The sequence below is a fragment of the Geotrypetes seraphini genome, chromosome 2, assembly GCF_902459505.1.
Source record: "Geotrypetes seraphini chromosome 2, aGeoSer1.1, whole genome shotgun sequence".
NCBI lineage: Eukaryota > Metazoa > Chordata > Amphibia > Gymnophiona > Dermophiidae > Geotrypetes > Geotrypetes seraphini.
Genome location: NC_047085.1, coordinates 505625193 through 505651227, shown reverse-complemented (window position 1 = coordinate 505651227; position 26035 = coordinate 505625193). Strand labels below are relative to the sequence as shown.

Genomic DNA, 26035 nt, shown 5'->3' with positions numbered 1-26035 from the left:
GGGTATAAAAAGGTTTGGATAATTTCCTAAAATGCATAGAAGCCCATTCAATTCTTATGGGCTTCAGTGCATTTAACCATGGTAGTATCGCTACCGCATCTTAGTAAAAGGGGCCCTAAGATGGATAAGCAGCTTGAAATCTATTTTTACTCTTTGGGACCTTGCTAGGTACTTGTGACCTGGGTTGGCCTCTTTTGGAAATAAGATACTGAGCCGTTAGACCTTCGGTCTGTCCCAGTATGGCAGCTCTTAAGTATCATTTGATGAGTTTTTAGATTTGAAAGCTGAGAGAAGTTTTTATTACATACACTACATGTAAAAGGTTTGTACCCTGTATGGATCATTTTGTGTCTTTGTAGATGTGAAAGCCGAGTGAAGCTTTTATTACACTCAGTACATGTAAATGGTTTGTGCCCTGTGTGGATCATTTGGTGTCTTTTTAGACCTGAAATTTGGGTGAAGCATTTATTACACTCAGTACATGTAAATGGTTTGACTGCTGTGTGGGTCTGCTCGTGAACTTTTAGATATGAAAGCCGACTGAAGCGTTTATTACACTCAATACATGTAAATGGTTTGTCTCCTGTGTGAATCTTTTCATGAAATTTTAGACCTGAAACCTGAGTGAAACTTTTATTACACTCAGTACATGTATATGGTTTATTGCCCGTGTGGATTCTCTGGTGAATTTTTAGATTTGAATGCTGAGTGAAACTTTTATTACACTCGGTACATGTAAATGGTTTGTACCCTCTGTGGATCATCGTGTGTCTTTTTAGATGTGAAAGCCGAGTGAAGCCTTTATTACATTCAGTACATATAAATGGTTTATCTCCTGTGTGAATCTTCTGGTGAAATTTTAGATTTGAAGGCCAAGTAAAACTTTTATTACACTCCCTACATATAAAAGGCTTGTCTCCTGTGTGAATCTTCTGGTGATATTTTAGAACTGAAAGTCGAGTGAAGTTTTTATTACATTCAGTACATGTAAATTGTTTGACTGTTGTGTGGGTTTGTTGGTGAATTTTTAGAGTTGAAAGCAAACTGAAACTTTTATTACACGCAGTACATGTAAACGGTTTGTATCTGTGGATCATCTTGTGTCTTTTTAGATGTGAAAGCCGAGTGAAGCCTTTATTACACTCAGTACATGTAAATGGTTTATCACCTGTGTGAATCTTCTGGTGAACGTTTAGATATGAAAGTCGAGTGAAGCCTTTATTACACTCAGTACATGTAAACGGTTTGTGACCTATGTGAATCCCTTGGTGTCTTTTTAGACTTGCAAGCCGAGTGAAACTATTCTTACACTCCGTACATGTAAACGGTTTCTCTCCTGTGTGAATCTTCTGGTGAAATTTTAGATCTGAAAGCCAAGTGAAGCTTTTATTACATTCAGTACATGTAAGTGGTTTGACTGCTGTGTGGGTCTGTTGGTGAATTTTTACAGCTGAAAGCTGACTGAAGCTTTTATTACACTCGGTAGATGTAAGTGGTTTCTCATTTTCATGATTCGTTGTGTGCATCTGGAGTTCTGAAAACAATGGGAAGCTCTTACTACATTTAGGAGAAATAAAGTTGATGCTCCTCTTAGATGCAATACTTGTGAATGCATTCTGGTGTTTTCTCCCTTTCCTTTCCTGGAATTTAGAAGTCACTTTATCGCTATTATTAATGAAGGGTCTCGTCTGGTCCTCAGCGATGTTACTGAGCTCCCCGTCGTTTCTCTCACACTTAGTGACTCCATCTGTTGTGTCTTCTGCAAGGTCTCTCTGTTCCTTTGATTCCTGCTCACAACTCTTTGTGTTAATCTTCTCAGGGCTCTGGGAAATATTCTCACAGACATTTTCCGATTGTGTTTTGATTTCTTCTATTTCTACAAGACCTTCTCCTCGATTCTTTACTCTCTTCCATTCTTGTGAGAGCTGAAGATCTGCTGGATATAAACAGAAGATATTACTTATGAGTTAGAGCACAGCAGTGGTTTCTAAGATGTACCCAGTGTATAATAAGAGTAAGGATAGGCCTCATAGCTAATCACTGGAAAAATAAAGTTGCTCCCTCCATCTCAGACTGGACCACTAGATTTTTGTCCATTGGGAGAATGGAGCTGGCGGTGGCTATGCGTCGCCATAAGTTCCTGACACGTTCTTTGACTTGGATCAAAATTAGAGCCTTATTGGATGCTTTGTAGGGGTTCCCGAGTTCTTTCTGCCTAGCTGGCTCACAGGATGGTGAGCGGGAGTTCTGGGGGGGGGGGGGTTTCAATGGGGGTTGGGAGTGGGGGTTGAATTAGCGGGGGGGAGGAGGAGGGGGGGTTCTTGGGGTGAAAATTGTAGGGAAAATGTGCATTCTTTTTTGTATATTGAGCATTCTTAGTAGTTGATGTCTAATCTATTGCTGTACCTGAAGGTTGATGGATATTGTCTGTTGTATTTTATGGAAAAACTTTACAATAAAAATTTAAATTTCAAAAAAAAAAAGAGTAAGGATAGGTTATGTGGCACCAGGATTTTTCATGTGTGGCTTAAGAATTGGTCAGTTTCCTATTTGCAAAGCAATTTTGAAGCATTTATCTCCAGTCGGTGCAAGTTCATGAGACGTTCCTTGGAAATAGCAGCGTGTAGAGTTAAGTCGGATCTCTAAAAGGGGCCAAAACTCCCGCGTGCTAGGCTGGTTTTCTATAATGGCAATTTTGCGCTTCAAATCTGTTCTAGAATACTAGCACAAATGCCAACTTTTAGGCGCAAACACTTAAGCCATAACAGTAGCTGGTGTAAATGTCACCACTTGCAGACATAAATGACAGTAATCTATAGGTGTTGCATGTAAGTACAGGACTCGCCCATAGCCCGCTTATGCCCCACCTATTTGCAAAACACCCCCTCACACTTACCCTTTGAACTATCGCTCTTAGATGCTATCTCGTGGTGCATTTATGAGCCCATCTAGCATATCGCCCACGTTGTGGCACGTTTAACTGCCTTTTTAGCATGAAAGTTATATGCCAAAGTGGCACTTAACGTTTGGCACAGTGTAAAGAGTTAGAGGTATGAGCTCGGAATATGTTATAATCTGTGCTTACTAGGGAATTTCTTCCACAACGAAGTAATGACCCCTGATCCAGAGTCCTGTTGAACCATGGCCATTGGTCTGACCCCAAAAGGCTATTCTTATGTTCTTATCATCTGTTATTGAGAGACATGGGGGAAGCCACTGCTTGCCCTGGATCAGTAGCATGGAACGTTGTTACTATTTAGGTTTTTACCAGGTACTAGTGACCTGGATTGGCCACCGAGCTTGATGGACCATTAGTCTGACCCAGTATGGCTGTTCTTATGCGAGCCAAGTATAGGACAATCAAGCCATTGTGATATCACTGATGAGGCTGGATCTTGGGCATTGGTGGAATGAGGCATTATGACATCACAATCTCAGTTCTGCAATGTTGCAAGTCCTTGGGTTTTGGCCAGGTACTAGTGACCTGGATTAGCCACTGGGCTTGATGGACCATTAATCTGACCCAATATGGCTGTTCTTTTGCGAGCCAAGTATAGGACAATCAAGCCATTGTGACATCACTGATGAGGCTGGATCTTGGGCATTGGTGGAATGAGGCATTATGACATCACAATCTCAGCTCTGCAATGTTGCAAGTCCTGGATTGGCCACCATGAGAACGGGCTACTGGTCTGACCCAGTAAGGCTATTCTTATGTTCTTATTTGTCTCCACTCCACACAGGGATAAGAATAGCTTTTGAATTCTCTCTCTGTGCTGGATAACCTCCTCCTCCCTCCTGGTCAACCTTCGCTGCCCCCCACCTCTCTTGCTGCTTGTGCTTGCCCCTTGCGGCCGATCCGCAAGCAGCAGAACACATCTGCACAGGTGCTGGACTGCTGTTTTGCACATACAATTTCTTACAATACACACAGAATAGCAATTTGCCTCATGTGCTGATACCCAAATGTTTTCTGCAGAGACCTGGGGACATCCTACAACAGAACTCTCTCCCTGTGCGCGCTTCAGGCTCCAAGTGTCTGCTAACCCAAAACAATTGAACTAGCCACATCCCACTGTACCCTATTGCCTTAATCTTCTGTTCCTTGTTATTGTTATGTGTCTTGTTTGCTAACTGTTCTGTATGTTAACCATGTAACCCTTTCTGGGTTCTTTGGGCAGGACAGGATCTAAATCAAATTAAATAAACAAAAACTACATGTTGTTCCTCCAACCCACCTCCCCTTCCCCCCTCTTTGTAGCTCATGTTTTTCACGGAGGCCAAACAAAACCTTTCAGGTTGGTATGGAGAAACAGGCATTCACCCTCACAAACGCCAGGCAGAGGTTTAGGCTAACCCCGTGTATCACAAACTATGTGCTGTGGCATGCTGGGGAGGAGGAGAGGCGCATCCTGTAGGCAATCGGCCAACACCTCTCCTTCTCTCCAACCCTCGTCCCTGCTGGCATCTCCCGCTGGCGTCTCCGGGCCTGTCTGGAGGGCCTTCGCGTGTGCGGAGATATTATCGTGGCAATGTCCACGCACTTCCGGACGCCTCAGGCCGCGGCCTCTACGTTTGGGATGCCGCGGCTTGAAAAAGTTTGCGGGACCCCGGGCTAACCCTTCTACACTTTCTCTGCATTGGTATGGAATAGCCAACTTAACTTATTAGTGTGGGTTTAAATCTGCCCCGTGCTGATGTCCAAGACAAGGCTTTGTACAGGGCTAGTGATAATGCACAAAACCTCTTCTGCACTGTGAACGAAGCCGTCAGCTCCTCGGGCAGGGGACATACACTTAGTTACATCAGGTGGTTGAATTTCAATTTCTTCCTTCTACGGTGGAATTTGTCAGTGTGGATTTGATTCTGTTGTTAAAATGGATCTTTCTGCCATCTGAAGACCCCTAAGTATCTCACACTTGCTCCAAAGACAAGCCCTTGATCTCGGCAGCTTTTCCCCAGTCCCTCTTGTTACAGCACTCACCTGAGCAGCTGCTTTCCCCAGTTGCTCTCTCTCCTAATCTGGACTCATCCCTGACGTATGGCTCTTCCCCTCGTTCAATGTAGGATATAATCTCGGGGGCGACAGCTGGAGAGCCTGTTTCGGGGGTAAGAAAACTACGTTAGGTTCCCCAAACTCATTCAGGGTCTGATTCCCTCAAATTCAAGATTTGGACAAATTTACAGCATCAAGGATTTCACCAGCCTCGTTGAACAGAACTTTCAAACCTTTACATTAAAAAGAAACGGTCTTGGAGCCCTGCAAATTTTGGGGGAAAAAATCAATCTTCTGCACTGATTTTTATAGTCTAGTTTCCACTTTACATAGTGCAGCCTCAATATCCTTTATACAATATGCATCCAGAACATCTGGAATAAGGCAAAACAAACACACTGAGCCTGCTCAGAGAAAGGGCAGGAAGCCCAGACCATTTTCCCATCTCTCTTTCTGGAGGAAACTTGCCAGCAGTAGGTGAAGGGAATGGCGACTTGTATACTGCCTTTTTGTGGCTTTGGCGTTCATTCAAAGCGGAGGGCAGTGGAGGATTTGCCCAGGATCACGAGGAGCAGCACCGGGATTTGATCTCACAACTTTTCCAGAGAAAGGAAAATGGTAAAACCAGAGGACATAATTTGAGGTTGAGGGGTGATAGATTCAAAGGCAATGTTAGGAAATTCTACTTTACGGAGAGGGTGGTGGATGCCTGGAATGCGCTCCCGAGAGAGGTGGTGGAGAGTAAAACTGTGACTGAGTTCAAAGAAGCGTGGGATGAACACAGAAGATTTAGAATCAGAAAATAAGATTAAAGATTGAACTAAGGCCAGTTACTGGGCAGACTTGTACGGTCTGTGTCTGTGCATGGCCGTTTGGAGGAGGATGGGCAGGGGAGGGCTTCAATGGCTGGGAGGGTGTAGATGGGCTGGAGTAAGTCTTAACAGAGATTTTGGCAGTTGGAATCCAAGCACAGTACCGGGTAAAGCTTTGGATTCTTGCCCAGAAATAGCTAAGAAGAAAAAAAAAAAAATTTAAATTGAATCAGGTTGGGCAGACTGGATGGACCATTCGGGTCTTTATCTGCCGTCATCTACTATGTAACCTCTGGGGGCAGAGGCAGCGGCTCTGCCAGTGAGCCACCCCTTCAATCTGTCCCATTATGACATCGTAATCTGAGCTCTAGAATGTTGCTACTCTGGGTTTCTGCCAGGTACTTGTGACCTGGATTAGCCACTGTTGGAAACAGGATACTGAGCTTGATGAAAGGGAACGGGGGACATGTATACTGCCTTTCTGTGGCTTTGGCATGCAAAGCTGACATTCAAAGGGCTGGGCACTGAAGGATTAAGTGACTTGGCAGCAAAACAAGAAGAGAAGGGAGGTCCCAACCTAATCTGCAGTAGAAAACCAGCCAAGAGCAAACAAAACAGAACTGCAGATCTGTACAAGACGTAGGCAAAATTTATTGTGACAAAATAATTATATGCAAACCCTTTTACCAATCAAGGGACCCGACAGGTCTGTGTTTCGGACAAACCTTCGTCAGGGGTCCATGGTAAAAAAGGAAAACAAAAAAAGTCACAAAAATTGTAGAGTAGCAGCAAGGTATAAGCGATGTCAATATCCACTAACTGCAATGAGCCAGCTATTGACATCGCTTATACCTTGCTGCTACTCTACAATTTTTGTGACTTTTTTTGTTTTCCTTTTTTACCACGGACCCCTGACGAAGGTTTGTCCGAAACACGGACCGTGTCGGGTCCCTTGATTGGTGAAAGGGTTTGCATATAATTATTTTGTCACAATAAATTTTGCCTTCGTCTTGTACAGATCTGCAGTTCTGTTTTGTTTGCTCTGGATTAAGTGACTTGCCCAGGGTCAAAAGGAGCAGCACCAGTATTTGATCTCACAACCTCTGGGCGTAGAGGAGCAGCTCTATGAGTGAGCCACACCTTCCATAAAGATGCCGTTAAGACCTACCCACTTCAGAGATTACCTTCACAAATGCACTGAGGATTGCTTTTCAGTTCTAAATTTACGTATTTCTTCTTTTTTTTGTTTTTGCAGCTTGTATATAAGAACATAGGACTAGCCATACTGGGGCAGACCGATGGTCCATCTAGACCAGCAGTCTCAAACTCGCGGCCAGAGGTCCACATGCGGCCCGCCAGGTACTATTTTGAGGCCCTCATCCACTCCACAAGTGTCCGGGGGTTGCTGTAACTTCACGCAAACGCTTTCCTGCATCTGTACGCGATTGTGAGGTGGAGGCCAATCGCGTGCAGACCCAGGAAAGCACTTGCGTGAGGTTACAGCAGAGAGGCGGGCAACGGACCAGAACGTGCAGCTTGGAGCAATGGTTGGAGGCAGTGCAGCTTGCGCCACCATGAGGATGGGCTACTGGGCTTGATGGACCGTTGGTCTGACCCAGGCTATTCTTATGTTCTTACGTGAGCCAAGTATAGGACAATTAAGCCATTGTGACATCACTGATGAGGGTGGCTCTGAGGCATTATGACATCACAATCTCAGCTCTGGAATGTTGCTTTCATTGGGGTTCCGGAATCTTGCTATACTTTGAGATGCTGGAATGTTGCTACTCCTTGGGTTTTGGCCAGGTACTAGGGACCTGGATTGGCCACCATGAGAATGGGCTACTGGGCTTGATGGACCATTGGTCTGACCCAGGCTATTCTTATGTTCTTACGTGAGCCAAGTATAGGACAATCAAGCCATTGTAACATCACTGCTGAGGCTGGCTCTTAGGCATTGGTGGAATGAGGTATTATGACATCACAATCTCAGCTCTGGAATGTTGCTCTCCTTGGGGTTCCGGAATCTTGCTATTCTTTGAGATGCTGGAATGTTGCTACTCCTTGGGCTTTGGCCAGGTACTAGGGACCTGGATTTGCCACCGTGAGAACGGGCTACTGGACATGATGGACCATTGGTCTGACCCAGTAAGGCTATTCTTATTTTCTTACGGGAGCCAAGTATAGGACCATTAAGCCATTGTAACATCACTGATGAGGTTGACTATGAGGCATTGGTGGAATGAGGTATTATGACATCACAATCTCAGCTCTGGAATGTTGCTCTCATTGGGGTTCCGGAATCTTGCTATACTTTGAGATGCTGGAATGTTGCTACTCCTTGGGTTTGGCCAGGTACTAGGGTCCTGGATTGACCACCGTGAGAACGGGCTACTGGGCTTGATGGACCTTTGGTTTGACCTAGTAAGGCTATTCTGATGTTCTTATCTCTGGCACCAAAAGGGAAAGTGTTGTTTTGAAGCAGCTACTCAAACCTCAAGGGAGCAAATATCTGCCCAGGGTGCAAAAAAGTCCGATTTAAGCACAGTACTCAAGCCACCCATTCATTATGCACTAAATCTTCATCCCCCTGGTGCTCTATTAGCTCCAAATCAGGTGAACCCTATTCTCACCTCTGCTCATTGTCCCCAACATGTGCATTTCTGAGAGACTACAACGTGATCTGTGCAGCACTCCCATTCTCACCAAATCACACCACAAGACAATCATACTTGTACCTAGAACTGTTTTTATAACAGTGTCCCAGTACTGCTTATAAAAATGTAAAATTATCCCTTACCCAGCGAGATCAGGGTTTCATAATTCTCCTTCATCACCTCCCTATAAAGCTCCTTCTGTCCTTCATCTAAATACTCCCACTCCTCCTGGGAGAAAGAGACAGCGATGTCATCAAACGTCACCCATATCTGAAATACAAGTCAGAAACATACTCAGTACTTTCTGCATCACCATCAGGAATCGGCCAGAGCTGGGATTCAGCAGGGCAGAAGGAAAGATTCCTAGTCTCAGAGAAGGATTCCAGAAGTGGTATCTAACCTTTTTCATTAAAGGACCGCAGTGTGACTACAAGAAAGCTCCAAGGGCCACCAAAAGATTTCAAGTTTACACAGACTACTAATTTTGTAAGTCGCCTTAACCTGCTTATTCAGACTAGGTATTAAATATTTAAAAATGAACACTAATATTGATTCTACACCAATTCAAGGATATAGTTTAAAAACTCACTTTATTTTGGATTGTCAACAGGAGCAAATTTCATAAATGAAACACCTGAGTAACCCACTTAGGAGACTGTTTATAGTGTCTATATCAGAAACTTTGTGGCAATGTCTCATCTGAAAGCAAATAATCTTTGAGCCCTATAACTTGATTATTGATGACCTCATTTCACTGCTATAGCTCTCAGTTTCTTATGTATTATCATTATTTTTCTTTATTATTTCGCCAATTTCTCTTTGATTCTTGGATCCTAAGTTGAGGACTTGAGCATAAATAGTAAATTTGTTTAACTTATGAGTTATATGTGCATTGTATTTGATATCTATTCTATTATTGCTTTCTGTACAAGTGTAATTCTTGAAATTTAAATTGAAAAATCAATCAAAGATTTAAGCATAGTGTCTATATCAGGTATGCAAGATTGAAATTCACATATTTAGAGGATCTGAAGAGCATTTCAGCCAACTGTTTGAGGGTCGCAAGACTCGGGGGGGGGGGGGGGGGGGTGCTGCAGGCATCCCTGGGGCCCCACATTGGAGACCACTGGATTTACAGCAACTAAAACCAAAGGCAGGAAATCTCCCCTGTGGGGCTATTACTAGTACTACTATTAAATTATATTGCTAAAGCACTACCAGACGTACACAGTGCTTTACAGAGTCACGAAGAAGACAGTCCCTGCTCGAATGAGCTCACAATCTATCAAGTCAGACAAATAGGATGCCAGGGTAGGGGTTACAGTTAGAGGGGATGGTTAACCTGCTGGCTAGGGTGCTGAGCAGAGGGTTATGAGCAGTATTCCCTCTAAGCGGGCGGGTGTTGTGAGCAAACTTTTTTCACTGTGAGCTAAAAATATCGGGCGCCAGCAAGTTATGAGCCAAATAAATATGTTGTCAAAGTTTTAGGCCTACACGCTAAATTAAATAAGTATAAATACATTAAAACACCCCCACCCCGACGTCCGATTCCTCCCCCAGCCTCCCCTTACCTTTGCGACGCGTTACATGGACTGCCAGCTCGCCTGCCTGCAAGCACGTGTGTGCGCTGTGACGAGAAACTTGTGCACTGCGATGTAATATTTTGTGCGCCAGCGCACGCCAGCGCAGCTTAGCGGGAACACTGGTTATGAGTTAAATGAACAAGGGAAGGGGCGTGAGCCAAAGACCTAGGTTGCCTATTTCAGGCATTTGGGGCCGCGAGATGAAAAGAACGAAGTCTGGAATTGGCGGTTCATAGACAACTCAGCGAAAGACAAAGGCGCGCGCCGACAACTGAGCGCAAGACGGAGGCGTGCACCGAAGAAAATTACAGTTTTTAGGGGCTCCGACGGGGGATTTTGTTGGGGAGCCCCCCCCCCCAGTTTACTTAATAGAGATCGCGCCGGCGTTGTGGGGGGTTTGGGGGGGTTGTAACCCTCCACATTTTACTGTAAACTTAACTTTTTCCCTAAAAACAGGGAAAAAGTGAAGTTTTCAGTAAAATGGGGGGGGGTTACAACCCCCAACACGCCCCTACAACGCGGCGCGATCTCTATTAAGTAAAGTGGGGGGGTTCCCCCCCGCCCCCCCCCCGTTGGAGCCATAAAAACAGTAATTTTCTGCAGCGCGCACCTCCGCGCTGCGCTCAATTGTCTGCGCGCGCCTTTGTCCCGGCGTGCTTTTGACCTGACACCGTAATTGGCAGTGGATGAAAAGGGTGAAGATAAAACCAACTTATCTAAGGGATGGAATTCTCAGGGCAGTGTGTAAGGAGAAACAAGAGAGATACTGAAGGACTGCAGAACAAACCCACTTCCAGGTTAGTTTCATAGAAACATAGAAAACATAGAAATAGACGGCAGATAAGGGCCCACGGCCCATCTAGTCTGCCCACCCTAATGTCCCTCCCCTACCTTTGCCCTGTGAATAGATCCCATGTGCCGATCCCATTTGGCCTTAAAATCAGGCACGCTGCTGGCCTCAATCACCTGTAGTGGAAGACTATTCCAGCGATCAACCACTCTTTCAGTGAAAAAGAATTTCCTGGTGTCACCTCGTAGTTTCCCGCCCCTGATTTTCAACGGATGCCCTCTTGTTGTCGTGGGACCCTTGAAAAAGAAGATATCTTCCTCCGCCTCGATGCGGCCCGTAAGATACTTGAACGTCTCGATCATGTCCCCCCTCTCTCTGCGCTCCTCGAGCGAGTATAGCTGTAATTTGTCAAGCCGTTTTTCGTATGGTAGATCCTTGAGTCCCGAGACCATCCGGGTGGCCATTCTTTGCACCGACTCCAGTCTCAGCACATCCTTGCGATAATGCGGCCTCCAGAATTGCACACAGTACTCCAGGTGGGGCCTCACCATAGATCTATACAATAGCATAATGACTTCCGCCTTACGACTGACGAAACCCCTTCGTATGCAGCCCATGATTTGTCTTGCCTTGGACGAAGCCTGCTCCACTTGATTGGCAGACTTCATGTCCTCACTGACGATTACCCCCAAGTCTCGTTCTGCTACCGTTTTTGCTAGGATCTCGCCATTAAGGGTATAAGACTTGCATGGATTCTGGCTGCCCAGGTGCATAACTTTGCCTTTTTTGGCATTGAAGTTGAGTTGCCATGTCCTAGACCATCGCTCCAGTAGGAGTAGGTCGTGCATCATGTTGTCGGGCACTGAATCTTCGTCTGTTGTGCATTTGCCCACTACATTACTCAGTTTCCCTCAGAAGCGTCCCAAAGTTTCTTCCATTTTTTTATTTGCATTTAATAACCACCTTTGTGAAGGATATTCACCCAAGGAGGTAGGTATACACTAAGTACAATTCAACCTAATACTTACAGTTTTGTTAACAGCATAACAGTAGTAAAAAGACCAAATAGAAACAAATACAATGAGTGACGTAAACTCAGAATCGGCAAATTGAAAAACGGTGACAGGTCAAAAGCGTGCAAGACAATCGCCCGCGGACAAAATCGCGCAGACAACTCAGCGCAAAGACAATTGAGCGTTAAGACAAGGGAGCGCAAAGACAACCGAGCGTAAGACATTTGAGCGCAAGACAATTGAGCGCAGCGACAACTCAGCGCCAGACAATTTAGCACAAGATAACTCAGCGCAATGACAATTCAGCGCGCCACTAGAGGCCGCTTGCCCATCGAAGGACACACGCACGTACAGCACGTTAACACATCATGTGTCACGTGATTACGTCAACGCGTGTTCAGTAGGATTCCCTTGACTCTGCGTTTTCAATATAAGTCACGTGAATGCATTTTCGTTACTATGGTTACGTTATCTCATGATATATATTCTCCGAACAGCATTTAAATACAAGTCACGTGAATGCATTTTCGTTACTATGGTTACGTTATCTCATGATATATATTCTCCGAACAGCATTTAAATACAAGTCACGTGAATGCATTTTCGTTACTATGGTTACGTTATCTCATGATATATATTCTCCGAACAGCATTTAAATACAAGTCACGTGAATGCATTTTCGTTACTATGGTTACGTTATCTCATGATATATATTCTCCGAACAGCATTTAAATACAAGTCACGTGAATGCATTTTCGTTACTATGGTTACGTTTCCACATTATATATGTCCTCCAAACAGCCCGCCTTCCTTTCGCTGCCTGACCTTACTAGGACTACCATGAAAACAGTTTCAAAAATACACTTCTCCCTCCGTATTCGCTGTGATAGGGGATTAACAGACCCACGAATACAGAAAAACCGCGAATAACTTTTTCATATGTTATTCGCTATTTTCTATTAAAAACCATCGTGGATGTGGTGAAACTGCAAATAACATGGTGGGAGACCTGGCCTTTTCCTGAAGGAGAGGCAAAACACGGTGAAGAAAGGGCCGGGAATCAGCGATTTTCTTTGTAAACGCTTGGAATCAGTGATTTCTCTATGGAAACTGATGTAATTTGGGGGGAGGAGCCAGCAAGCTAAAAACCGTGAATAATCGAAACCGCGAATATGGAGGGAGAAGTGTATACTTATAACAACGCTAAAATCCAAATAAGAAAAATACTGAAAGGGAGACAAAATATTTATGAAAACATCTAATAAGTACAAATCAGAATATTCAAATTACCTAGATATGATACTAATGTTTTTCTATAATACAGCTTATCCTATGGCAGAGGGATCAATGAATAAGGCCACCAACTTGATATTGCAGCCTTCATGACCCACCAACCATCCTTAACAGAAATTCATACATCTAACGGAACATGGTCCAGATCCATCTGGTCAGACCACTACACCTACACTTTCAACATCAACTGGACCAAAAACAAAAAAACTATAACAAAACTCAATAAAGTAACATACACCTCACGCAAACACATTGAACCCTCCATATTCTGGTCTAAAATAGATGAAACTATTCTAGAAAACAACCCCGAGGACTTCATCTTACATTGGGAAAGACTTTGCTCCAACACCCTTGATGATTTAGCCCCACTGCAAACCAAATCCAGACCCAGTAGGAGATCAGATAAATGGTTTGACTCCAAACTGCTACAACTCAAAAGACAATGTAGACGACTAGAGAGAAAATGGAGAAAATCGAACTCGGATCATACAAAATCCACCTGGAAAAAAATCAACAAACAATACAAATCACAATTAAAGGACAAGAGAAAAGTACACTACACCAACCTAATAGGCACTGAAACCCAAGACACCAAAAAACTATTCCAAATTCTAAAAACCCTAACCGATACCAAACCCTATCTGACCACTAACAATACTACCCCCCCCCTCAGCCACTCTATTAGCAGAACACTTCCAAAATAAAATTACCAATGCAAGAGCTACCCTCAATGACACCTCTACCCATCCTAACAAATTCACAATTCTCCCCATAGATAGAGATTCTAATGCAGCAGATAGAATATGGTCTCAATTCCCCAACATACAATGGCCTGAATTCAACAAATACTACAAAAAATACAGCCATGCATCCTGTGACCTCAACAACTGCCCACCATATCTCCTAAAAACATCCAGCAAAAAATTATACGTCGTTCTTCTAAACTGGATACAAATCTCGCTAATAAACGGCCACTACCCTACCAACCTCAGCGAAATCATCATCACCCCGATCCTCAAAGACCCCAAAGGACTGATAGACCAAACAGCCAATTACAGACCCATTGCATCTATTCTACTCTACGTCAAAATAATAGAAGGACTAGTTGCCAAATTCCTCTCCAATTACCTAGAAAACCATAACATACTCCATCCCACACAATCCGGCTTCAGAAACAACTTCAGCACGGAAACACTACTAGGATCTCTCTTGGACACAGCCAGACAACATCTCAGCACAGGAAAAAAAAATGATGCTCATACAACTAGACCTTACCGCTGCATTCGACTTGGTGGACCATAATATTCTACTACAAATCCTGGATACAATAGGTATCACAGATAAAGTATACACATGGTTTGAAGGATTCCTTAAATCAAGAACCTATAGAGTAAAATCAGACAAACAAAAATCTGAACCTTGGTCAACCTGCGAAGTTCCCCAAGGATCCCCTCTATCACCGACTCTCTTCAATCTCTATACAGCCTCCCTCAGCTCTCACCTGGACAAACAAGGCATAACCTCCTACAGCTATGCCGATGACATTACCATTCTCATACCCTTCAATCAACCTGAACTCTCCATGACGAACACAATATACCAAACACTAAAATCAATAGCAACCTGGATGAAAGATTACAAACTGAAATTGAACCCAGTTAAAACGAAATTCATCCTCCTAAAAAACAACAAAATACCAACCATAACCAACATTGAAATCAACACAATCAACTACCCCATACAAACCACCCTAAAACTGCTAGGAATAACTATCGACAGATGCTGCACCATGCAACCGCAAATCAATAAAACAATACAAAAGTCATTCTTAGTCATGAGAAACTTAAGACAAGTTCGGAAATTCTTCGAGAAAACTCAATTCCAGCTCATAGTTCAGTCCTTAATACTAGGCCTACTTGACTACTGTAATATCCTCTACCTCCCATGCCCTACAACCATAACAAAACAACTACAAACAATCCAAAACACAGCACTAAGACTCATCTACTCATTAAAGAAACATGATCACATTACAGAAGCATATCTCCAATCGCACTGGCTTCCGATCCCAGCAAGAATACAATTTAAATTCTACTGCCTACTATTTAAGACTTTATACAGAGACAGTCCAAACTACCTGAATAACTGCCTCATCCACAACACCTCAACCAGACATAGGAAAACTCACACCCCATTCTCATATCCCCCAATTAAGGAGGTCAAACGGAAAAAACTATATGATGGCCTCCTGGCCACTCAAGCAGCCAAACTAGACAACCAAATCTCCAATCTACTGACGGCATCCCTCGACTTTTAGAAATGAAATAAAGACCATACTCTTCAAGAAAACTCTGAAAAAAGAAATAATACCGCAAGTCTCCTCCACCTCTCAGTAAAGCCAACTACCCCAAACAAATAACCTTACCCATTTCTTACTCTCTGAAAATGACCAATTTTTTTTTTTTTTTTTAAGTTCTTGTTGTAATACATCTTGGATAATTCTTTTGTAATCTGCCTTGAACTGCAAGGTAATGGCGGAATAGAAATCCCTAATGTAATGTAATGTAATATAAGATGGGAGGCTCAACTCAAAGCAAGTTGTTTATACAGTTAAACAAGGGGTAAAGAACTAATTTAGCTCCAGTGTGTGTAGCAAGCTAGTCCTGGTGCAGAATGAGTGTACAGTACCTTTCTTTAGCCCCGGGTCCCAACTCTGCAGCAAGACCTACCTGAGCAGAAGTTGCAGCAGGCATTTTCCCCTTCTGCTTTTGCTGTAGGCAGGATTACAAATGAATTGGGGGCTCTTTCTCTGGCTGTGGAAAGGGAGAGAAGCCGAGAGACTTCAGGATCAAACCCACAGATTCAACTCTGCAAGAGAACAATCACTTCCTTCTAGGTGCGCACTGATGACATCACAGGGGGGCGGGGCTTCACCTAGAGGGCTGAGAGGCAGGGTTTTTCTCCCCTCGGCTCCGCCCCTTGTAGTGCCGATTGGTCAGAATCATCCTGGGGGGCGTGACGAGCTGACACAAAGAGCAACGTGAAGAGCGTGCAGGGAGGGAGGAAGCCAGAGCTTGGGAAGGGGAGGAGAGTGGCAGGAGATACATGCAGGCAGTGCCATTCCAGTATCACAAAGGCACACTGTATGGAGCAACTGGAAGGAAAACTGAGAGGGGGGGGGTAAAACCCACAGCCAGCTTTTACCTATTTCCTAGTATCTTGAACAGATGGGAGAGCAGCTGCTGGGGGAGAACAAGGGATTAGGGAAAGAAGCCTGAGACTACAATGAAAGTGTGGGGTCATGAAATGGTTAACTTTTGTTTAAAATATTGCTCTGGCCTACATAGCTGAAAACAGTGTACAATCTACTGACCTCATCTGCCTAAAATGTATGTCCCTACCTTACCACATTGTAAGCTAAATAGATAAGAGTTTGAGCCATGATGTACCCTACCCTCCTGTACATGTAACATATAGAACTGTAAGATTTAGATAAGCAGAGAAATGAGCTAGTTTCCTATAGGACTATAAGTTGTAGCCCTGAACCTATCATAAGTGCTGGCTTAGGACCAATAATAATTGTAGAAAAGTTATAGAAGTAACAAATGAGAAGTTGTAGTTTATCCCAGGACAAGCAGGCAGCATATTCTTAACGTATGGGTGACGTCACCGACGGAGCCCCGGTACGGACACTTTTTACTAGAAAGTTCTAGTTGGCCGCACCACGCATGCGCGAGTGCCTTCCCGCCCAACGGAGGAGTGCGTGGTCCCCAGTTTCTTCGTTTCCACGGAGCGAAGAAGTCGCATGTGTTTCAACGGCTGTTGAAATTATTTAGTTTGCCTTCCCGCTCACGTATTTTTTCGATTTTCTTCTATTTTTTCCTTTAATTTTCTCTTCAAAAAAAAAACAACAAAAACTCGTCGAGTTTTCTTTATTTTTTCGAGCCGGCCCCGGCGGGGCCTGTTGTCACCATACAGGCCTCTGGCTTTGATTTTGCGGAGGCCGTGTTTCCCTTCATGCCCCCTCAACCGGGCTTTAAGAAGTGCCAGCAGTGTGCACGCCCGATCTCTCTCACCGACCCGCACAATTGGTGCCTGCAGTGCTTGGATCCAGAGCATCGGGCTGACACCTGCACCCGCTGTGCTACGCTTAAAAAGCGCACATTGAAAAATAGGCAGATCCAGCAAAATATTTTGTTCGGTACCGGATCTGCCATGGAACCTGCTGCGACGTCGACGGCACCCCAAAAGTCGGCACCGACGACGTCGACACCACCGGACCCTTCCTCGGGGTCGTTGGGCCCAGGTAAGCTGGCTAAGAAGCCTTCCACTTCCCTCGAGCGCCCTCCTGCCACGGTTGCGACACCGGCCCTCCCAGCACCGCACCGACCCCGCAAACGCTCCGCTCCGATATCGGTGAGTGCCTCATCATCGGCCTCCTCATCGCCGGAGCATAGAGCGGCACCTCTGGTACCGAAGAAGAAAAAAGTGGTACCGGTGCCTCCCCTGGATGACCACATCGCGGCCATACTCCAAACACAGTTACAGGAGCAGCTGCATCAACAACTCCAACAACTGTTGCCGGCGTTGCTGGCGCCGCACCTTCCGGTACAGGACCGGTCCGAGCCTCGCACTGTCCCATCGGTGTCGACCCCCTCGGTACCGATTAATACCTCCATGCCGGTGCTCTTGGCTGAAACACCTACAGCGCATACCCGTGCTGCTGCCCGGTCCCGGGAACGACATCGGTCTTCCTCACCCGATACCGCCTCGGTGCGCTCAGGCAAATCTCTCTCAAAGACCCGCCATGCCAAGCCCTCTACACCAATGTCCAAACGTGCACACCCCGACGTTAGAGACCCAGACTTGTGGGAAGACTCCCCACACGGTACCGAAGAGGACGCTTCGTCAACCGACAAAGAACCCTCCATGACCGACACCGTCTCAAAACCAGAGCAATCCTCTTTCTCTAAATTCCTTAGGGAGATGTCAGCAGCTCTTTCCATCCCCTTAGAGTCCGACTCTAAAAAGTCTCAGGCTTTTCTCGATGCCCTAGACTTTGAGCAACCTCCCAAGGAATTTCTAAAGTTGCCCGTCCACGACATCTTATGGGAAACTTTCTATAAAAACTGGGAGACTCCCCTCACTGTTCCCGGGGCCCCTCGCAAATTGGATAGCTTGTACCGGGTTATTCCAATCCCAGGGTTTGACAAACCTCAATTGCCCCACGAATCCCTCCTGGTGGAATCTACTTTAAAAAAATCTCAGGGTTCCAGTGTATATGCCTCCACCCCTCCTGGCAGAGAGGGAAAAACTATGGATAAATTTGGTAAGCGCCTTTTCCAAAATGCCATGCTAGCCAATAGAGCAAACAATTACACCTTCCACTTCTCCTTCTACATGAAGCATCTGGTGCAACAGCTCTCCTCCTTACAGAAATATCTTCCTGAACGTAAGGTCCCTCTTTTCCAGCAACAAATTTCCAGCCTCCTCCAACTCAGGAAGTTCATGGTTCGCTCCATCTAAGACTCGTTTGAGCTGACCTCTCGCGCATCTGCCATGGCGGTGGCTATGCGCCGTTTGGCATGGCTGAGAGTCTCTGACCTAGACATTAACCACCAGGACCGCCTGGCTAACGCACCTTGTCTGGGTGATGAACTCTTCGGAGAGTCCCTGGACTCGACAACCCAGAAGCTCTCAGCACATGAGACCAGGTGGGACACTCTGATCAAACCTAAAAAGAAAACTCCGCCTGCTCGCCCCTACAGACAACAGTCTTCTTACTAACGCAGGTTCTCGGCCAGACCTCTCAACCCGCCTCAACAACAGTCTCGCCGTCCTCGCCACCAGCATCAGCCTCAGGCTCGCCCACAGACTCAGCCTGCCAAGCCTCTTCCTTCATCAAAACCATCTCAACCCTTTTGACTCCTTTCTCCAGAGCATAGCCAGTCTCCCCCCATCGCTACCTCTCCCTCAACCTATCGGAGGACGTCTTCAACTTTTCCTCAGCCGTTGGGAGGTCATCACTTCGGATCAGTGGGTCCTCAACATCATTCGCCACGGCTACTCTCTCAACTTCCAGACTCTTCCACCAGACCATCCTCCCGTAGAGTCTGCTTCTCACTCCTCCCAAACCCCCCTCCTCCTGAGGGAGGTCCAATCCCTCCTTCTTCTCAATGCCATCGAAGAGGTGCCTCCGGACCAAAGGGGTCAGGGATTCTACTCCCGCTACTTCCTGGTTCCCAAAAAAACAGGAGACCTTCGTCCCATCCTCGATTTCCGGGACCTCAATAAGTGTCTGGTCAAAGAGAAGTTCAGAATGCTCTCCCTGGCCACGCTTTACCCGCTTCTCTCTCACCACGACTGGCTATGCTCCCTAGACCTCAAGGAGGCCTACACTCACATCCCAATCAATCCGACTTCACGTCGCTATCTACGTTTTCAGATACGGCACCATCACTATCAGTACAAAGTGCTACCCTTTGGCCTCGCATCATCACCCAGGGTGTTCACCAAGTGCCTTATTGTGGTGGCGGCCTTCCTCAGGTCTCACGACCTTCAGGTGTTCCCCTACTTGGACGATTGGCTGGTGAAAGCACCTATGTCTCCGCTTGTGCTACCAGCCACTCAACACACCATCTCGTTCCTCCATCTCCTGGGATTCGAGATCAACTACCCCAAGTCGCATCTGCTTTCCACACAGCGACTTCAGTTCATTGGAGCAGTTCTCGACACCACTCTAATGAGGGCAATTCTCCCCTCCGACCGCCATCGAACCCTGCTCCACCTCTGCCGTCAGGTGCTCCTTCATCACTCCATTCCAGCTCGGCAGATGATGATCCTCCTGGGCCACATGGCCTCGACGGTCCATATACTTCCTCTGGCGCGACTCCACCTCAGGACACCTCAGTGGACTCTAGCCAACCAATAGTCACCGACCACCGATCCTCTTTCTCATCCCATCTCTGTGACATCGTCTCTTCAGCAATCTCTTCAATGGTGGTTGAACTCCTTCAATCTTTCCAGGGGTCTACTCTTTCATCTACCCCCTCACTCCATGATCATAACCACAGATGCCTCCCCTTATGTGTGGGGAGCTCACCTGGGAGATCTTCGTACCCAGGGATTCTGGACCCCTCAGGAGCGTCAACATCACATCAATTTCCTGGAACTCAGAGCCATGTTCTATGCTCTCAAAGCCTTCCAGCACCTTCTCTACCCTCAGGTTCTTCTCCTATGCACAGACAACCAAGTCGCCATGTACTACATAAACAAGCAAGGTGGCACCGGATCTCCCCTCCTCTGTCAGGAGGCCATCCGCATCTGGACCTGGGCCATGGCCCACAGTCTCTTCCTCAAGGCTGTCTATATCCAGGGCGAACAGAACTCCCTGGCCGACAATCTCAGCCGCATCCTTCAACCTCACGAGTGGACTCTGGATCCTCCTACACTCCGCTCCATCTTTGCTCGCTGGGGCACTCCTCAGGTGGACCTCTTTGCAGCTCCTCACAACCATCAGCTGCCCCAGTTCTGTTCCAGACTCTTCTCTCCTCATCGTCTGGCCCCGGATGCATTCCTGCTCGACTGGACGGATCGGTTCCTCTATGCCTTTCCTCCACTGCCTCTGATGTTGCGGACGTTATCCAAACTCCGCAGGGACAGAGCCACCATGATTCTCATCGCTCCTCGGTGGCCTCGCCAACACTGGTTCTCCCTCCTGCTCCAGCTCAGCTCCAGGGAGCCCATTCCTCTTCCTGTGTTTCCTACTCTACTTACACAGCAGCATCAGTCTCTACTACATCCCAATCTGTCCTCGCTCCACCTGACAGCTTGGTTTCTCTCGGGCTGACCTCTCCAGAGAATCTGTCTCAGCCTGTCCGTCGTATTCTGGATGCCTCCAGGAAACCGGCCACCCTCCAATGTTACCATCAGAAGTGGACCCGGTTCTCCTCTTGGTGTCTGCTTCATCATCACGATCCCACCTCATTGGCGGTGGAAACTGTACTGGACTATTTGCTCTCTCTCTCCGACGCTGGCCTCAAGTCGACCTCAATCAGAGTCCACCTCAGTGCCATCACTGCGTTTCATGAGCCTATCCTCGGAAAACCTCTTACGGCTCATCCCCTGGTTTCCCGGTTCATGAGAGGCCTCTTCAATGTCAAACCACCTCTGAAGCCTCCTCCAGTCGTCTGGGACCTGAATGTGGTTTTATCAGCCCTCATGAAACCTCCGTTTGAGCCTCTTGCCACAACTTCACTCAAATTTCTTACATGGAAGGTGCTTTTCCTCATTGCCATCACCTCTGCCAGGAGGGTTAGTGAGCTGCATGCACTGGTTGCCGACCCACCTTTCACTGTTTTTCACCATGACAAGGTGGTTCTGCGTACCCATCCGAAATTCCTCCCCAAGGTGGTCTCGGACTTTCATCTCAACCAGTCCATTGTGTTGCCTTTTTCCCTAAACCCCATTCTCATCCTGGGGAACAGGCATTGCACACGCTGGACTGTAAGCGTGCCCTTGCTTACTACCTTGACCGTACCAGGGCTCACCGCTCGTCTCCTCAGTTCTTTTTGTCCTTCGACCCTAACCGTCTAGGTCGTCCTGTCTCTAAACGGACGCTTTCCAACTGGCTTGCTGCCTGCATTGCGTTCTGTTATGCTCGGGCCGGTCTCTCACTGGAAGGTGCTGTCACGGCCCACAGGGTCAGAGCTATGGCTGCTTCTGTGGCTTTCCTCCGTTCCACGCCCATCGAGGAAATCTGCAAGGCTGCCACTTGGTCCTCAGTTCACACGTTCACTACTCACTACTGTCTGGATACCTTCTCCAGACGGGATGGGCACTTCGGCCAATCTGTTTTATACAATTTATTTTCCTAATGGCCAACCATCCCTCCTCCCTCTCTGTTAGCTTGGAGGTCACCCATACGTTAAGAATATGCTGCCTGCTTGTCCTGGGATAAAGCACAGTTACTTACCGTAACAGGTGTTATCCAGGGACAGCAGGCATATATTCTTATGTCCCACCCACCTCCCCGGGTTGGCTTCTTAGCTGGCTTATCTTAACTGGGGACCACGCACTCCTCTGTCGGGCGGGAAGGCACTCGCGCATGCGCGGTGCGGCCAACTAGAACTTTCTAGTAAAAAGTGTCCGTACCGGGGCTCCGTCGGTGACGTCACCCATACGTTAAGAATATCTGCCTGCTGTCCCTGGATAACACCTGTTACGGTAAGTAACTGTGCTTTTTGCATGTATTAGTTTGCATATGTTTAGTGAAAAGGGCATAAAAGTCTGTGCATTTCCTGATTCTAACACTCTAGTAAGCAGGCTGTTCACTGTACTAGAGTCCGGCATGCTGTAATAAACCTCTTGTACTTTCTTCACGCCTCTGACTTTGTGTGTCCAAGTGACCTTTCAAAAGGAGAATAGAACTTCCTTTTTCTGAGCACAAGAAATGGATTAAGCAGTGCTAGGCTCATTTCTTCTTCTGTTTGCCCCAGGCATCTCCTGCCAGTCCATAGGCAGCGGAACGCTTTTTTGTTGGGGGGGGGAGCACAAGCTCTGCCCCCATAATAGCACTACTATAATTGTAACACCATTTTTCCATTCATTTTTCATATATACACACAATATAATCCTATTAACAATACATAATGGTTAACCACAAAATTAAACAACGCAAAGCACACTGTATGTTTCTCAACATTCATTCCTACCAGAATGCCTTGCCTTGGCCATACAAGCAGAACACAGATAGCCCCTATGCAAATACAGGACCACAAACTAAGGGCTCCTTTTACGAAGGTGCGCTAGGGTTTTTAGCGCATGCACAAAATAACCGCGCGCTATAGCCGAAAATCTACCGCCTCCTAAAAAGGAGGCGGCAGTGGCTAGCAAGCACGGGAATGTAACGTGTGATATTGCGCACGTTAGGGCCCTAGCGCACCTTTGTAAAAGGAGCCCTACAAGTACTAATAACAAAACCCTAAGATGCAAGACTGCATGCAGTACAACCCCCAGAGAAATAGAAACAAATGCATTTCTTCCTGAACAGTGCAAAATATAGACACAGATGTCATTTCTCAAAACTGACACAATTCAATCACTAAATTGAAAAAAAAAATAATTTCTCCTACCTTTGTTGACTGGTGATTTTGGTTTTCAAACCAGCTTTCCCAATCTCTGGCTGCACGTCCTGCCTGTGCTCTTAACTGTATATTCAAGGCCACCTTATCCATTTGCTGTTTTTCTCTCCTTAACTTTCTGCCATACATCCATCTTTAGCATTAACTTTTAACATACAGCTTTCTTCCATTTTTCTGCTTTCTTCTCAAAATCTACTTTTCCATGCCTTCCCTTCCCATCTATCCATGTGTACCATCTCCTCCTTCTTTCTTCTCCCCTACTCCCATCTATCCATAAGAAGCATTTCTTATTATCTCTTCTCTGTCACACCCATCGATGTACACCATCCCCTCCCTCTGTCTCCTCCTTCCCCTCCATCCCTATACACCATCTCATCCCTCTCCCATGGTCAGACATCTCTGTCTTCCCCCTTCCCCCCTCATATGGTCTGGCATCTTTCTCTTCTCCTTCCCATAGCCTGGAATCTCTCTCCTCTCCCATGGTTTGGTATCTCTCCTTCCCTCCCTCTTCCCGAGGTCTAACATCTCTCTCCTCTCCTTTCTGTGGTCTGGCATCTCTCTCTCCCCTCCTTCCCCTTCCATTCTGTGGTATGGAATCTCTCTCTCCTTCCCATTCTCTCTTTCCCTCTTATGCCACACACCTATGTCCAACAATTATCCGTTCCTTTTCCCTCCCCCACCGGTAGTACTGAACGTCCAGGAAAACTAACTCAAAGATAAATTATGGTGAGAAGACCATTGGGCGTGCCCAACTTTAGATTCTCTGTCCTCCCCATTCTCCATAATTTTTCCCCTTGGATACTCTGTAGGCCAGTCCTCACCATGTTTCCAAGGCTTCTTTCAATTGCCTGATGTTCATTCCAGTGCCATTCTTGATGGTATCCAGCCAAAGGGCCTTTAGTCTCCCCCAGCTTCCTTTTACCACTGACCATTCCGAGTAGCACCTCCTTTTCTAGTGAATTCGCCTTCATCACATGTCCAAAGTAGGTCAGTTTATGTCTAGTAATCTTGTCTTCCAGGGACAACTCTGGGTTTATATTTTTCCAGTTACCGTAAACATGGGGGAAGCCTCTGCTTGCCCTGGATCGGTAGCATGGAATGTTGCTATTCCTTGGGTTTTGGCCAGGTACTAGGGACCTGGATTGGCCAACGTGAGAATGGGCTATTGGGCTTGATGGACCATTGGTCTGACCCAGTAAGGCTATTCTTATGTTATGTTCTGATGAAGTCTGTGCATGCGCGGGGGGCTACGTGATGATGTCATCATATATTGTCCGCACATGCGCAAATTTCCTCCCTGCCCGACAAGAGCAGGCAGCGGAGGTGGGATTAGGACAGATCTGAGGACGGGGCTACGGGGTCTGGATTAGAGAGCTGCATGGGAACGGGGACGATGGGAATCCTGCGTGTTCCCCCCTCGTGGTCATGGGGATCCCACGGGGTTGGAGGCAGCAAGAGATGAGAGGCTCCTTTTCTTTTCCTGCCTGCAGCACGCACACGTAGCCCACGGGAAGTCTTCCCCTGACTTCAGAGCTGGTGTCGGAGGGAAGGCTCCATGTTAGTCACGTGCAGGGTAGTGGGCAGATCTCTTCCTGGCCGAAGAACACGTAGCCGTCGCCTATGGCCGGCTCGTGGGGGGGCCGCACAGTCCTTCTCTTCCAAGAACCAGTAGTTGAGGTAAGTGGGCACCTTGAGCGCCCGTGGGCAGTGGAAAGGCTGGTTGGAGGTGGCGTACTTGGGCGCTCCGTAGAGCGGTGAAGTGGTGGTGGAGAGCAGTGCCTATCCCCCCCATCTTCCGAGTGGTTCTGCCACTGGAAGCTGAACTTGTTCATCAGAGCCTTGCAGCCCTGCTGCACCCGTTCGCAGATGTATCGGCACGGCGGGATGGCCTGCTTCAGCACTGTGCACACCGGGGTGTACATGGAGCAGAGGAAAAACTTGAGCTCCGGTGAGCAGTGCACCTTCACCAGCAGGTAGAACTGGTGTACCTCCAGGCCGGCGTCCTCCTGGTTCGTATGGCCCAGCAGTTCCAGTTAATTACCAGGTAACAGTAACTGGAAAGGCACCAGAGAATTTGCTAGCCTGAAACCCAACTATACTTGGTTTGTTTGGGCTTTTACTGCTTTATTTTGGTGATGCCAGTTATGGAAAAATGCTCAATATATAGGGCCATGATGGTCTGGTTGTAGGCGATGTCCATGCACAGGAGGATGGAGATGGGCTGGCAGAAGCCGTGGTCCTGAATGGAGATGCCCCTTTCCCTGTGAAACTAGCCATGGCATGCCAAATAACAGTTCAGGAAGGGCAGCAGCGGAGAGGTCGGAAGGTGCCAGATGCCGGGGACAGGCATAGCGGGTGGATCGTAGCAAAAAATCAGTGCAAAAAAAAAACTTGGGGGGTGGAGAAATCCTCACTTCTGTGTTTTGTGGAGACCAAACGGATCCGCTGTGCAAAGAAAGTTTTCAGGACACAAGCTCATGGGTGCCCAGTATTTCCAAACAGGCCCTGCACGCTGCACGTGACTGACGCAAAGTTTTTCCTCCGTCAGCTCTGACGTCAGGGGAAAACTTCCAGTCGGCTACATGTTCGTGCTGTAGGCAGGAAAAGAAGATGAGCCTCTCGGCTCGAGCTGCCTCCAACCCCTGCTGTTATCTGGATGCAAACACAGGACACAGAAGGGGTCGAATGTGGGAGGCAAACGCGGGACACAGAAGGGTGGGGAGGGAGTGTGTTTTTGGACACATAAGGC

The 26035-nt window shown here is 46.7% G+C and overlaps 2 protein-coding genes across 5 annotated transcripts in view; one reads left to right on the top strand and one right to left on the bottom strand.

Moving 5' to 3' along the window:
- LOC117354564 (oocyte zinc finger protein XlCOF6-like) lies at positions 1–24394 on the bottom strand. 4 transcript variants are annotated; one of them, XM_033932314.1, is made up of 5 exons: positions 24108–24394; positions 15874–15957; positions 8609–8735; positions 4985–5098; positions 1–1936 (listed from the first exon to the last, which is right to left on the bottom strand). In XM_033932314.1, exons 2-5 carry the CDS (start codon positions 15895–15897, stop codon positions 165–167), a joined length of 2037 nt encoding a protein of 678 aa, XP_033788205.1. In that variant the 5' UTR covers positions 15898–15957; positions 24108–24394; the 3' UTR covers positions 1–164. The 4 variants fall into 4 exon arrangements, with proteins under 4 accessions (XP_033788205.1, XP_033788202.1, XP_033788203.1 ...); XM_033932311.1 differs by lacking the exon at positions 15874–15957; XM_033932312.1 differs by lacking the exon at positions 15874–15957 and having other exon boundaries at positions 1–1933.
- The window catches only part of LOC117354568 (gastrula zinc finger protein XlCGF26.1-like), a 53261-nt gene that overhangs the window by 3792 nt on the left and 23434 nt on the right, over positions 1–26035 (top strand). The gene's annotated exons all lie outside the window — the stretch shown is intronic.

What these genes read in the sequence shown, in the direction of transcription:
- LOC117354564 (XM_033932311.1), bottom strand. Translation starts at nt 24,257, where the DNA reads ATGAAGGCGAATTCACTAGAAAAGGAGGTGCTACTCGGAATGGTCAGT. An exon ending in AAAGAAGCCTTGGAAACATG is followed by an intron (nt 8,736 to 24,107) that starts GTGAGGACTGGC and finishes CTTGTATTTCAG; the next exon opens with ATATGGGTGACGTTTGATGA. An exon ending in TGAAACCCTGATCTCGCTGG is followed by an intron (nt 5,099 to 8,608) that starts GTAAGGGATAAT and finishes CCCCCGAAACAG; the next exon opens with GCTCTCCAGCTGTCGCCCCC.